The 14,317-nt window shown below is 36.2% G+C and overlaps 1 protein-coding gene across 1 annotated transcript in view; it reads left to right on the top strand.

Annotated features, from left to right (window-relative positions):
* RRP15 (ribosomal RNA processing 15 homolog) overlaps positions 1 to 14,317 on the top strand; it is a 57,898-nt gene that overhangs the window by 17,015 nt on the left and 26,566 nt on the right. Inside the window, exons 2-3 of the mRNA XM_072647813.1 lie at positions 8,635 to 8,906; positions 12,029 to 12,126. Of these exons, the coding sequence (XP_072503914.1) occupies positions 8,635 to 8,906; positions 12,029 to 12,126 (370 nt within the window). The remainder of the gene's footprint in view (positions 1 to 8,634; positions 8,907 to 12,028; positions 12,127 to 14,317) is intronic.

Below are 14,317 nucleotides of genomic sequence, written 5' to 3'. Positions count from 1 at the left end.
TGCTCTTCCCTAGGCATTGCTGTAGGTGTTGGGGGCAAAAAGATGAGACAGAAATCCTTTCTAACCTGAAGGAGATTACATCTCTTTTGGGGGCAGGGGTGGAATGACATAAATACTGAAAATAAAATACAAAATACATACAAAGTAATTCAGAAGCAAGGGCACTAGCAGCTGCAGGGGGAGTAAATTGACAAGTATTTATTAAGCGTTTGCTATGTACCAGGCACAGTCATAGCTTAACGGAAATCAGAGTAAACTCTGCACAAAGTAGCACTGGAGCTCGTCTTTGAAGGAAGCTAAGGATTGTCAGAGGAGGACTTGAATGGAGAGTGCATTCCAGGAATGGGGGGGGACAGCCTGGATGAAATCACAGAGATTGGAGATGGGGAATAGCAAACAGGCCAGTTTGTATTTTGTCCTTCAGGCAAGAGGGAGCCACTGGAACTTCTTGATCAGAGGAGTGACATAGTCATATGTTTTTAGGAATATTTGGGAGCTTTGTAGGCAGAGTTTTGGAGAGTGAATGTAGGGAGGCAAATTATGCCAGTTCTAGTTCTGCTCTCTGTGGGCAAGGTAATTCTATGATAATCCTTCAAATACTTGAATACCGCTATCATCTACACTTAGTTTCTTTTCTAGACTAAGCATCCCTAGTTTATTAAAAAAGTCTTTATATGGTATGACCCTGTAGCCTTTCATTATTCTTATTGCCCTCCTACATGCTTTGCAGTTTATTAGCTTCCTTAAAATGTGGTGCAAAGAACTATATGAAACATTTTAGGTGTGGTGTACTGGAGACAGAGTGTAATCTGGCTGTTGTTGCCTCATTTATTCCAGGATACTATTTCTCTCTTAATGCAGCCTAAGAGGGCATTGGCTTTCTTGACTGCCATTTCACACCATTGATTAATTGAAGATATATTCCCCTGATCTTTTCTGTAGAAAATCTCATGCCTCCCCTGACTTGTGAAGTTGTTTTTTAACTATAAGCCTTTATATTTATTCTCATTAAATTTAATATTTTTATTACCGAAGTAGTGGGTGTCTGTCAACCAGTACTCTGTCTTTCCTCTTTTCTTTCATAATTCTCTCCCACTTGGCGACCTGATTGGCTCCCATGGATTTAATTATCATCTCAATGCAGTTGACTTCTATATTGATCTGGCCAACCCAAAACTTCCCTGAATTCTAGTTGCTAGTCTCCAGTTGTTTCTTGGATATTTTCAAGTGGGTGTCCCAGAGTCATCTCAAACTTAACACATCTAAAACTGAATTCATTATTTCTGTCCAGGATGCCACCATTCTTCCAGGTATGCAGGTTCTTGTTCTCAAAAATGTCTTTTCCTTGTCTTCTTGCTACCTGTCATGCTCCATATGAAATCACTTGACTGATTTTTTTTCATTTTTACTTCCAGCTTATTTTTTACATTCATCCTCTTTTCCCTACTCACAAAAGCACCCTAATTTAGACCTTCATTATTTCTCACCTTGACTATTGTAGTAGCCTCTTAATTGGTCTCCCTGCTAGACTTTGCTAAAGATAGTTGCCAAAGTGGTTTGTTTAAAGCACAAGTCTGACCAAGCCACTTTTCTCAATGGCTTTTTTGCTGGCTTACTCAGCATACTGAGTAAATCAAATATAAACTCTTTTGTTTGGCTTCTAAAGCCCTTCACAAGCTCTGTCTGTTTTTCTAATCATATTATACATTGTTCCCTTCTCGAACTTTGTTAACAAAGCTGACTCTCTTGCTATTTATTATGTAGAACATTCCATCTCCTTTTTCTGTGCCTTTGTACTGTCTCCTGCTTCTTAGAATTCTTTATGTCCTTCAAAGGTTTGCTCATGCACCACCTTCTCCATGAAGGCTTTCCTGATCCCTTTAACTGCTAGTGACCTTGCGCAAAAAATTTGCCATATATTTATGTACCTGTCGTGCCAATAGTATGTTAACTTCTTTGGGTCAGTATCTATTTTCATTTTTTGTATTTGTATTCCCATTCATGAGTCCAGTGTCTCTCACATAGTAATTAATAAGTGTTTGCTGATAGGTTAATCTGTACTACTTTTTTCCCCATTGATAAACTGTTGAATAGCAGGCACTTGGTCACTCCACTAGAAACCTCCTCTCAAGTTGGTCATCAGCCATTTCTGAACTTAGTTAACTGTGCCAATGGTCTAGCCCATATCTCTCCATATTTTAGCAAGAATACATGTCAAATGTTTGGGTAATATATAAGCAAACTATTTATATCATTACCCTCATGTTCCAGTTTAGTTACCCTGTCAGAAAAGGAAATGGTGTTAGATTGTCATGTCTTTTTTTTTGAAGCCATTGTCTGCTCTTTGTGTTTACCACTTCTTTTTCTACATGTTCATTGATTATGTGATTAATACTTCCTAGAATCTTACTCGAAGTTTAATTCAAGCTCACTGGTTCCTATATTCCCTCTTCATTTGTTTAATTTGGGGCAGAGCACCTGGGAGCCCATTTACCCTCTTCCAGTCCTACATTACCTCTCTTATTCTCTTTGATCTTTTGGAGGGTTAGGGTAGGGATAAACAATTTTTTTTGTTATTAATCTTCAACAAACACAAGCAGGTCAATATGAAAAGAATGAAAAAGGATTGCATATAACCCTGCCAGCTTCTGTTGGAATTTTTCCATTTTGTCTCCTTGAGAATTTTTTTAGTTTCTTTTTCCTAAAGTCAGGATCAAAGACCTGATTAAAGGCCTGAAATCTTTTAGAGTTGTGGTCTTTTATATTATTGTGGGCATCAGGTAAATTATTCTTTTGATTTTTCCTCACCTCTCTCTGCATCAGTTAAAAAGTCTTTCCAAGTTTTTTAGTCAGTTTTTATGTTTGTTATTTCTTAAGGCACAATAATATTCCATTACATTCAATTGATATAGTTTTATTTAGCTGTCTACCAATTAATGGGCACTTAACTAACCCCTGACCAAATTTTCTGCTACAACAAAAATTGCTACTATAAATGTGAACCCTTTCCCTTTCATGTTGACCTCTTTGGGGCATATTCCTAATAGTAACACTGGGTTAAAGGATATGTACCGGTTAGTCTCTATGATCTTTCAAGGATCACTAACAGTGGCTTAGCAATCAGATTTAGAACCAGAAGAACTTGGAGGTAGTGTACTTCCTTTACAATAGAAAAATGAAGCACTGGCTCTATCTAGTTAACACACCCAAGGCACAAAGATGTGTTAAATGATGGCATTCAGATCTGAATCCATGGAGCCTCTGCACTGTACAACAGTAGCATTTCTGCCCATTTCGAGGGCTGTCATGTGGACGAAGGGCTACTCTTGTTATGTTTGGCCCCAGAGGGAAAAGCAGGAAAAAGCAAATAGTAAAAAGTTAAAGAGTCAGACTGTTAACTCCTATGAAGAAAACATTTTTACAGAGCTGTCCAGCAGTAGAATGGGCTGCATTGGGAGGTGAATTAGCTGAAGGTCTTAACTAGAGTTCATTGGGTAGATCCTGCTTTATCACTTGAACTCAGTTACCTCGAAGGTCTTTTCAAACACTTGAATTTCTTTGAAACCTGGTTCTAAGTGTAAAAATAAAGGGTATTTACATTTAGCAGGAGCAGCCAAGTGGTGCAGTGGATAGAGCACCAGTGCAGAAGTCAGGCACACCTGAGTTCAAATCTCACCTCAGACACTTGACACTCACTGTGTGACCTTGGGCAAGTCACTTAACCCCAATTGCCTCATCCTGGGTCATCTCCAGTCATCCTGAAGAATATCTGATCACTGGATTCAGATGGCTCTGGAGGAGAAGTGAGGCTGGTGACCTGCATAGCCCTCCCTCACTCAAAACAATGTCAAGTGCAAGTCATGTCATTACTTCTCTGATGGCATGGTCTTCTTTGGCAATGAAGAATGAACACACACATTTAGTTTTTCTGATTTCATTTTATACAAAGCTGTGTTTAAATAGAACATACCTGGTAAAAAAAAAAAAGTATGTAAGCTAGAAAAATATTTAATCTTAGTTTAGATAGTAGGTTTATCTGTCTCTTTGCAGTGCCAGTGAAGATGGTCCATGACATAATTTCAGAGAAAAGTAGAATGGAATTTCTGTTGCCTTATGAATTGTTTTCTATACAGAGAACCCCTCAGTGTCTTCTCCTCTGAGTTTATTTGTTAGAACTATTTCTCTCTGCATTTTTCCTCGCTGTTCATTCCAGAAAGAGCTTAAAGAAACTTTTGGCACAACCCAAATAAGGTAAGGGCCATATTGTGAGGAGATGATTGACATTTCCCTCTTTCCATACTCCCCCCCCCCCCCATTAAACAAACAAAAAGCAAAGTGAAACTCTTTTCAGTTTTATTTTTCTTATCGTCAGTATTTGCTCAGAGTCTGGGATTAACAAATGTGATACAAATTATTTTTCAGGAAGTAAGCTTAAGTACAAGATAAGTATTATCTTTTTAGTTTATAACCTCTCTTCTCCCCTTTCCCCTCCAGTTTAGAAATAGACCTAGTTTTTTATGTGGGGAATTTCTAGGAATGGATAACAAGAGGTTACTAATTATAGCTAAATAGCACATTTTTGAAAAAAAAACACTCTTTAGGAAACAACTTAGTCGCTATATGCAATATCTATTGTTTATATACAATGTGTATTGTAACTGAATGATAGTTCAATTATTGTATACATATGGAGTATAGGGCAATGGAATTGGAAAGTGGGCTTTTGAAAATACTGAAATGTTTCAAGGATCTCATAGGTAAGAGTGTTTACCAACACAGATTGTAAACCTTCTGTCTCTAGACTACGAGTTGCTAGAAAGATCAATCATACAGTTTTCAGCTATCTAGTGGTGAGCTCTCCAAGTATAACTATGCTGGCCCTTAGATGAGTGACGTGTTTCTCTCTTCCTAGGCCTGTATTCAAAGCCTCTCTGACTTTGTACTACCTTCATGGCTAGGATTTTAGTTTACAAATATTGAAATATTTGCAGCTAGGTTGCACAGTAGATAGAGTGTGGGACTTGGAGTCAGAAAGACCTGAGTTCAAAACAGGCCTCAGACACTTACTAGCTTATAATTCACTTAACCTTTGTTTGCCTCAGTTTCCTTATCTGTAAATGGGAATCATAATAGTACCCGTTATCAGCGTTGTTGTGATGATCCAAGGAGATAATAATTATAAAGTGCTTAGCACAGTGTCTGGCACATGGTAAGAGTTAGCTATTGTTCCTATCATTATCGATATCATCATCATCATTATTATTTGATCTATTGAGTGATCATCAAGTTTTAGATATAATGTACAAAACATAAAGTAGGTGTGCTATGCACAATGTCCCAAATATTATCCCAAAGGTAAATAGCTTTGACTTGAAAAAGAAAAGGAAATGAGAGGAGGGGCAAAGGTATGGGGGAGAAGGAGAAAGGTAGAAGAGAAAACAGTTAAACGTTAGGTGATGTATAGTCTTGGGTATTAAACAGCTTCTGCAGTATAGCTGGAAAAGACTTATTTTGTCAGATTTCATTTGTGAACTGATCAAGACAAAACACTAGGTGTCAGTGTTGTAGTTTTAACATTTTGCCAGAAGCTGTTTGTCAGAGATTTTTCACTTTCAGGGACCAGAATATGTCTTAAATGATGGACGTGATCTCTTAATGGATTACTTGACCTTGCTACTTAAGAAGAAATTACTTTTATATTACGTCTTGTCTTGAAAACATCCTCTTTGACTGTGGGAAATAAATAATTAGCAAATTACTTAGCCTTATGTTTATACTTAAGCTACAGATTGTATCCTTTAGTTTACTACATTCATAAATACTCAGGAAAAAGACAGTGTTTGAATTTCACATGTATGTGTGAGTTAAGAGTCATTATAGAATGGTTTCTCACCAGTAGGCTTCCCTCTTCAGGGTGGGGAACCTGTGGCCTAAAGGCCACATGTGGCCCTCTAGCTCCTTAAGTTCAGCCTTTTGACTCAGTCCAGACTTCACAGAACAAATTTGTTTAGACTCAGTCAGAAGACCATTGGACTTAAGGATCTGGAAGGCAACATATGACCTCGAGACTGCAGGTGCTCCACCTCTGCTCTAGATAATTAATTTTTGGGCCATTTACCCCATGAAATAAACTAAAAAAGGCCCTCATTTCATTTGAAGAGATGAGGTTGAAGCTGTTCAGTGGCTGCTTCTCACCCTTATTCTTTCTCCAAACTTGATGCTGATCTTGACCTTTTGGTAGATTATTGTCTGCCTAGGTAATTCCCCTCATGTGTTAGCTGATGTCATGTAAAATATCTTGTTCAGCTCTCCCCTTCACAGTTATGTCCCTCTCTAGGGGGTGAATTCCTCAGGATATATCTGTTTAAGGGTTATACATGTTGGATTGCATCAAGCCTCAACCTATTTCAGGGATTCTTCAGTGAGATGTGCAATTATACAAAAACAATTAGTCCAGTGATCTCTGTGGGAAAAACCAAATGGAGTAAAAGCTGCTTCTTTTCCAGGACGTGACATATAATTTTAGAGTCAGTCTGTTGAGTACAAAGGTACACACCTTTGGAAAAGGGGCTATACTTGGGCCTCAGATTGAATGATAGTAAGGGTGGGAGCATGCTGGATTGAACTTGGGAAATTGCACAGTCTTTTCAGTGATGCTCAACTACTGTCCAGTGGGAGGAAAAAAAAATCCCTCTTTTTCACAGTAATATTCCTTTGGTCCGGTTGTATAACTATAAATCTTAGAATAACACCAACATTTAAAAATTAGAATTGCAGTGGAGAAACTGCACATATCACTCACAACACATTTTCAATGATGACCCATATGCAAAAAGTAGTATTAAGTGATATAGGTGAGGAAAAAATTGCAAAAGTATCTAGGCTGGTCAGGTGATTTGGAGGTTTACACATGAACAGTTCAAGTTACATATGGTGTCCTCAAAATGTAAAAAGATCTAGAGAGTAATGTTTGTTCAGTCCTCTGTAGAGAATTCATAGGAGAGCATTAGTAAGAATCACACCTTTGGAGGGAATGAATGGAATAAAAGATTCATTGCAGTTTGGAAGTGTAGATTTCTAAGTGGGATTTCTAAGCAAGGACTAAAACTTCTTGTTTTCATTACATTGGAAGCTGCATGATACCCAAAGGTTCCATACATAAAAGTGAATAAATGAAGATCTTTTATCCCAGAACTTAAAGATAAAACCCTAATGGGATTTGCTGTCATTTTGGTTACTCGCTAGTAATGTCCATGTTTAGCCATTAGCATTTTGGTAATTACTACTGATACATTTATATACCTGTAACATAAACTACTTTAGCTTTGTGAATTAAATATTACAATTGGAGACTGCATCACTATTTTGTTATAGATGTTGAAAATAGTGAGGTGCTGCTGATTTTTATGGTGTAAAGCCCAGACTCAGAATCACAGAAAGACCTGGAGTGGACTTTAGAAATTATCTCATTTGGCTCCTCCTCTCCCTCTACCTTTTTTCTTTCCATTTTACAGATGAAGGAATCGAGTTTCAGAAAGATCAAGTAATTTGCCTAAAGTTGAACAGCTAGTAAGTGGCAGAGCTTAGTGTGAAGTCTTTGTATTCCTTCTGCTACTTCCAAAGCGATACACAGTACTGTTTTGTATCTTCTTTAGTAAGTTAGCTATAATTTGGCACTGTGATAGTGCCTCTGGGTGATTTTCTTATGAAAAGTAAAGCATAACTGAAAGGTTTTATAAAACCAGAAGTTAACTTAATATTTATATGGGATGTTCAGATTAATAACACAGAAACTTTTGTCGAAGAGTTTTTAGATGTTCTTACTGTTTTAGAGAAAAACCAGAACTTACTATATTGGGTATGAGATGTTGAACAAAGACTCAGTACCACAGTGTTAAGAGCTGGCTAGTCACAGAAGGTTTAGAAAGAGGTCTGGCTTGCCTTTCGTTATGCCAGGCTCCTTTTCAACTCCAAGATGATGACCAAAACATTAATCAGTGTTACCAGATTTCATTTCAGACTAAAATCCTTAGGCAAATATAAGCAGAAGTAGAATGTTCTTCAGCTGGGAGCAGTTTCTGCCTCATCTGATTTCAGAATACTTTATGCTCACCTTAAGTGATTGCCACATATTGTTATTTGTTTTATATATATACACTAAGATGAAGACTCAAAGGCAGGAACTAAATTTTTTTTTTTTGCTTTACCAAGCCTTTGATGTTTGTCAGATGAAAGAATGAATGAATTTTCATAACTTTTATAGTGTAAGGAATACTTCAAGAGTCTAATGTCTGAAGTATGTCCATTTTAACAGACATGATAATAGTATATGTTAGAAACCAGCAAATTCAAGTATACCTGGTAAATGTGTTTGCTCTAAAATATTTTCCTTCTCTGGTCAGAAGTACAGTCTCCTCATCTAACAAATTTAGCATCTTACTATTTTCAGGTGGCTTTATTGTTTTCAACCATTAGAAGACATCTTCAAGGGGTATAACTGATATCCCACATCTGCTCAGAGATTTCTGATCTTGAACTCAGACTATCTGCTTCCATTGTAGAGCCTTTCATAATAGACTACCCTGAGTCTTTATGTAGGATATCAATGTTTAGTATGTTTTCTTCTCTTTTAAGGTTCTGTAGGAAGTGGGGAAGTTGCCAAAGACCATTTTTCTTCTGATGAAGCAATTGAAGGTGATAATGAAGATGATACCGTAGCTTATGACAAAGAAAATGAAAGTACAGCAGAATCTAATGTTGGGACTAATGCAGGCTGGGCAGATGCCATGGCTAAAATTCTTAACAAAAAAACTCCTAAAAGTAAACCTACCATCCTCATCAAAAACAAAGAGCTGGAGAAGGAAAAAGAAAAAGAAAAGCAAGAGAGACTGGAGAAAAGAAAACAGGTGTGTCTTACAACTGTATTGTAGATTAAATTATAGCTACTTCATTTTTTATCAGTACCAAATTATTTCTTGCAATGTTTGTTCAATTAACATTATAGATTTTTACTTATTTGGTGAACACAATTTTGAACACAACTTAATTACTCTATTGATCATGTTGATTTTTTTTATAATCTTTTTTCAAGATTAAAAAAATTAAACTCCAAGGAAACTTCACATTTGTCGGTTTTAAGTTTATAAACATATAAATGACCTAGTTTAGAGCTAAAATTTTAGTTCCTGGCAATAAATAAGTTATTCATTGAACTGTGCATATGTTTCCTGAACTTGATGCTGAAATGATCTTTTGAATATACTATGTATTCTAAGGGATAGCAGGTTGGTTTCCCTCTTGAGTTAAAAATGTACTTTGTAAGATTAATATGTGAGGTCCCATGAATCAGAAGTGGCTTGCAATTTTGTTAACTTGACTTGTTCACTGCTAGATAAACTTGAACGGAGTCTACCTTTCATTACATCAATGCCAGTAGAAGTTTAAAAAATGTAGTTCTTTGCTCAGAGGCCAAAACTGGGTCATAAATTCATGAATTTATATTCTGATGGCTATTATAAATACACCATAGTTTTATGAAGGTTTTTAAAAATCTCTGTCATACTTGATGATGAAAGTTGAATATGTAAAATACTGAATTTTCCAAAAGATGCTACTGACTTTCTATTGGGGAAAGACAGCTTTGTACAGTTGCATTGGAATTATGTAAAGACTCCCCTTACAGTAATGTAAAAGACTACTACAAAGAACGCGGTATATTTTAAAGTCAAAAGAAAATTAGAAAGTTCACAGGGTCACTCAGGACCTCTATGCCTTTGTACAGCATCAGGCCCTTTGCCATATTATGCTTATAATACTGATGGCTATATTTGAGAGTTTATGATGGCAGAGATTTTCCATCTTACATATAGAGGCTATTCTGAATTTGTTATTGTTAGGCATGACTATGGGCTCATCTTCACTGTAGTTTCTTTTTTTAAACAATTTTTCTTTTACATTCTGGCTGAAGGAAATAGAATCTGAATCTCTTTCTTGCCTGTCAAATGGAAGAACATTGTGGTGGTTTGTTTTGTTTTTCATATCAGAATCTGTTATTAAATTACCCTTAATTGAGGGTAAGAACAACTTGAAAGTTTTCAAGGTTAAAGTGATGAGAGACAACCTTTTGTGATGTGCTGTGTATTATTGAAAGGTTGTTTATTCTCATCATGGAAACAGAAAGATTGATCTCCAAAATTAGGGACAGGGTGGAGAAGCCTGAAAGGACTTTCTGTTTTTGTCTTAGTTTAATTTGTGAAGGGTGGCTTAATTCTAAATGTAAAGTATCTTAAATTTCCAGAATTTTACTTATTTGAAAAACAGTGCACAGTAAAATAGCATTTTATTTTTTACCCATGCAAGTCTTTGTTCCCTTCATCAAGGCAGATTATTGAAAATTTTGGTTGTGCCATAGAATGCTATATGTAATTTAAGATGGGTACTATTATGTGATTGAGATGGGAATGGGGAGAATTGGCCTACATTACTTCAGAGAGAAGTTAAGCAGATAGGGAGGTGTATACTTGCCAAAGATGTTTGCTACCTTAATGCTATAATGGAAATCTAGTAAAGGATTTTGCTATGGATTTTGAAGACCTCCAGTGCTTCTGTTTTGAAAAACCTTGTGCTGGTTGTATCATATGGAACACTACAAATTTTCCTGAAAGAGATGTGTAACAATTCAAAAAAGTTGGGCCTCACTCTCCGCATAGGAAAGATTAAGTAGATGAAGAAATTATATTTAAGAGACAATTATATACATTTGAATGGGCAGCCTAGAGAGCTTACCCATCAATATATATTTATCTGAGACAGACAATACAGATGGACAAGTTTGAGCCAGAGTTGAACAAGAGGAGGCTGTATTTCCAGCCTATGGGAAATTACGAAGTCCTTTGCTGAATCCAGGTTTCAATAAAAACAAAATCCCATCTTTTAAATTTTTTTTAGTTTTAGTATTCTGGCTTTCTTCTATATGACAGTAAGACATAGAATGTAGTAGGTTATGAAGAATTTTTAAGTGAGTATCACATGGAACAATGGGGAAGTGAGCAGGCTGAGATTTATAAGCACCGAAGAAGAGCCAGTGTTATCATGAGGGAAATGTATGATAAGAAGAGAAGATTGACTTTTCACTTTGTGAGGGCCAGAGAGGACACTTGGACAACCAGAAGTTCCCAGTGGCACCCTTGTGATGTCAGAAGGAATTAGAATATAGAAGGACTTCTCTCTGGTAAACTTTGAGGAGGAGAGAGAAGTCTCACAGGATGAGCAAGTGTGGATGGGTTTGTGATCTTTATTGTGGACATGAACTTTTAAGTCAGAAATGACAGATCCACTTCAGTTTTCAGAAAGGTAAAGTACTTATTATTCTAAATTTTGATGAATGTCTACGCTAGGGTTTTTTCTATCATTGTGTTATGAACCTTTTGGGCAGTCTGGTGAAAACTACAGATCTCTTCTCAGAATAATGTTATTAAATACATATAATAAAATGCATAAAATTAAAAAGGAAACCAATTATATTAGAATACAGTTACCATACATCAAAGTATTGGTGTTAAAGGAAGCCAATGCATGGACACAGGTTAAGTACCCTGTCTTAAATCTTTTTGTACATACTCATAATGAGTTTTAAAACTTTGATGAAGAGTATGACCTTCAATCCTCCACTTGGTATATCTATCCTGTTCTCACATCATCAGAAGACTGCTGAGTTAATGTGGGGTACTTACCTCACACCCTGCTCTGCCTTGCATGGCTGAATATACTGGCAATCCTCCAGGCCCCTGCTGTCCAAGGAAGCAAAGGCCCTGACAGAAACTCACTTGGGGTCTTTGTATGACACAGCTGAGTGCTAACCACAAGCCCTGTGAGCTGAACCCCTAAAAATGCAGTTTTTAAAAACCCCAGCAACAAACTAAGCCAAAACGATTTATTACCTTTGTCCCTTTTCAGAGTATCATATCAAAGTATGCTACCCTTTCAAAAATGTCTAATGTTCTTTCTCGTAATAATATTTATAACACAGCTTGATAAGAAGCGGGAGTGGGAAATGATGTGCAGAGTGAAGCCAGATGTTGTAAAAGACAAAGAAGTAGAGAGAAATCTTCAGAGAATTGCTACAAGGTAAGAAAATGTTTTTGTGCTTTTTAAAATGGATATATAAAAACCAGGGCAGGTAACCTGTTTCTGATTAGATTTAACTTAACAAGTGGCTAACAGGAGCCAAATGATTTATACATAAGTCTGTTTATTTGGTATGGGATTTAACCAAAGATTTCTTATGTCTTTTGAAAATAGAGTTTAGACAAGTATCTAATTTGCTCAGTGCTTACTCATATAAATGATCCTTTATCTTTTATCATGTTTTTGTGTTTCTCTTTAAATGGCTCACTAAATTCATATTACTCAGCTATTTTCTATGGATTACGTTCATAGTAAGCACATAACCACACTGTTTTTATTGTGGTTGTAATGACAATTGTTTTAATACCAGTGAAAGTCACCTTTCTCATGTGCTCTTTAAAACTTGTTGGGACCTTAGAGTTTACCTCTTTCAAATTCTTCATTTTATAGCTAAAGAAAGCTGAGGCCCAGATAGTTTCAGCAACTTGTTTAAGGTTACGAGGAGGTCCAGGATTGTACATCTCACATTGTGTGTAGAACACCCATATTGACGCTTGCTCTAAATGAAACCAGCCTTGAAGTTACAACTAAATGGAAAGGACTGCTCACAGGTTCTTCTTGGATAGGCAACTGAATTGGCAGGGTTGGTTTTATTGTGCATCCAGAAACTGAAAAGAAGCATTTTTTAATGAAATAATTACTTGGCCATTTTTGCCTTGGTGTATAGTTCAGCTCTTTTAGGTTTGCAGAATTACCAAGATCTTTTCTTAAAACATCTCTGGTTGGAAAATAATGAATTATTATTAACTCCATTTCATAGATGAGAAAATTTAGGTACATATCTAATAAGTGTCAGAGTGGTGAATCAAACCTTAGTCTGCTGACTCAGTCCTTTTCTCAGTGATGTACTACATTGTCTTTCTTATCCAGTGCTTATGAAGACAGAAGTCATCATAAATATAATTTTAACTTATACATTGAAAGTTAAATTGAGAAATTCTAGAAGAACTTCATAATATCCTCAAAACTTAAGTTATCTTTACTTTGATATTTGGTAATTCTGTAGTGAAGATAGAAACAAGGGATGATGGTGTAAAATCATGTTAAAAATAAAGTTTTTAGAATAAAAAAATGAAAGAGTCCAAAAGACTATAGACTACTCAGAAGTATGAATATACCTTATGTCATGAATACTTTCTTGCAAAATAATATTCAGAGAAGCTAAGCAAGAAATTTATAAAAAAAATCAAAATAACAAGAGACATCTGGTTACTCAGATAGTAGTAATTTCAGAATCATCTATCTGTGTGCAGCGAAACTACCTACTAGTTAGAGCAGTTCAAAATCAATAACAATGAAAAGAAGGATAAAGATGAGATAATAACTCATAAAATTAGATTACATTGCATCCAGTCTGATTAAACAAACTGTCAACTGAGGATTAAGAAATGAATGAAAAGATGACTGTTGACCATCATAGTTTCTTAGAGAAATTTAACAATACCATACAGAAACCACAATAAAGAGGTTGTTCTCAAAAACTGTTTCAGTCAACAAACAAGTTTCCTTGCCATGCAGAGACACATGGCAGGTCAATTCAAATTTAGAAACTAACTGTTTTTGTAAAATGTTGCAGAGGAGACTGACAGATTGTATCTTCTCATGGTAAAAAAGTGACTCTGGGGACTTTGAGTCTGCCAGGAGATTGATGTGAGACCTTGCTAAGACATCATCAGATGGATGAAACCGAAAGGATGGATGAAGTGAGGATAAGAAAGAGACAATGACTGGAACAGATCCTCTGACATCTCTGTCATCTGTCTCATCATTGATACTAGTACAACCACTACATTTTTTTCTACTGTCTTAGTACCAGATCTAATAGGCCTCAAATGATGGCCTCTAATATGTGGGACCACCACATAGCAAAAAAAATCTGTTCTTCAGGAGACCTGGTTTTAAGGACATGGTTTTCTAGATTTCTTAAGCCCAATTTTAAGAGTGAAAAAGATGACAGAAATTGTGCTTCCTCCTTATCCCCCTTCCCCAAAATGGCAAAGAAGACATCAGTATCTATTGACCAGGCTCCAAAACTAGAAAGGTCCATTTCTCATTGTTTCTAGTCACTGACATAACTTAGAAAAGAAAACAGAAAGATAGCTGGCACTCAGGGTCCAAGAAACTCTAATCT

This window comes from Notamacropus eugenii, chromosome 2, assembly GCF_028372415.1.
Source record: "Notamacropus eugenii isolate mMacEug1 chromosome 2, mMacEug1.pri_v2, whole genome shotgun sequence".
Lineage (NCBI taxonomy): Eukaryota > Metazoa > Chordata > Mammalia > Diprotodontia > Macropodidae > Notamacropus > Notamacropus eugenii.
Note: the sequence above shows the minus strand (reverse complement) of the source record. Positions and strands in the feature narration are given on the sequence as shown.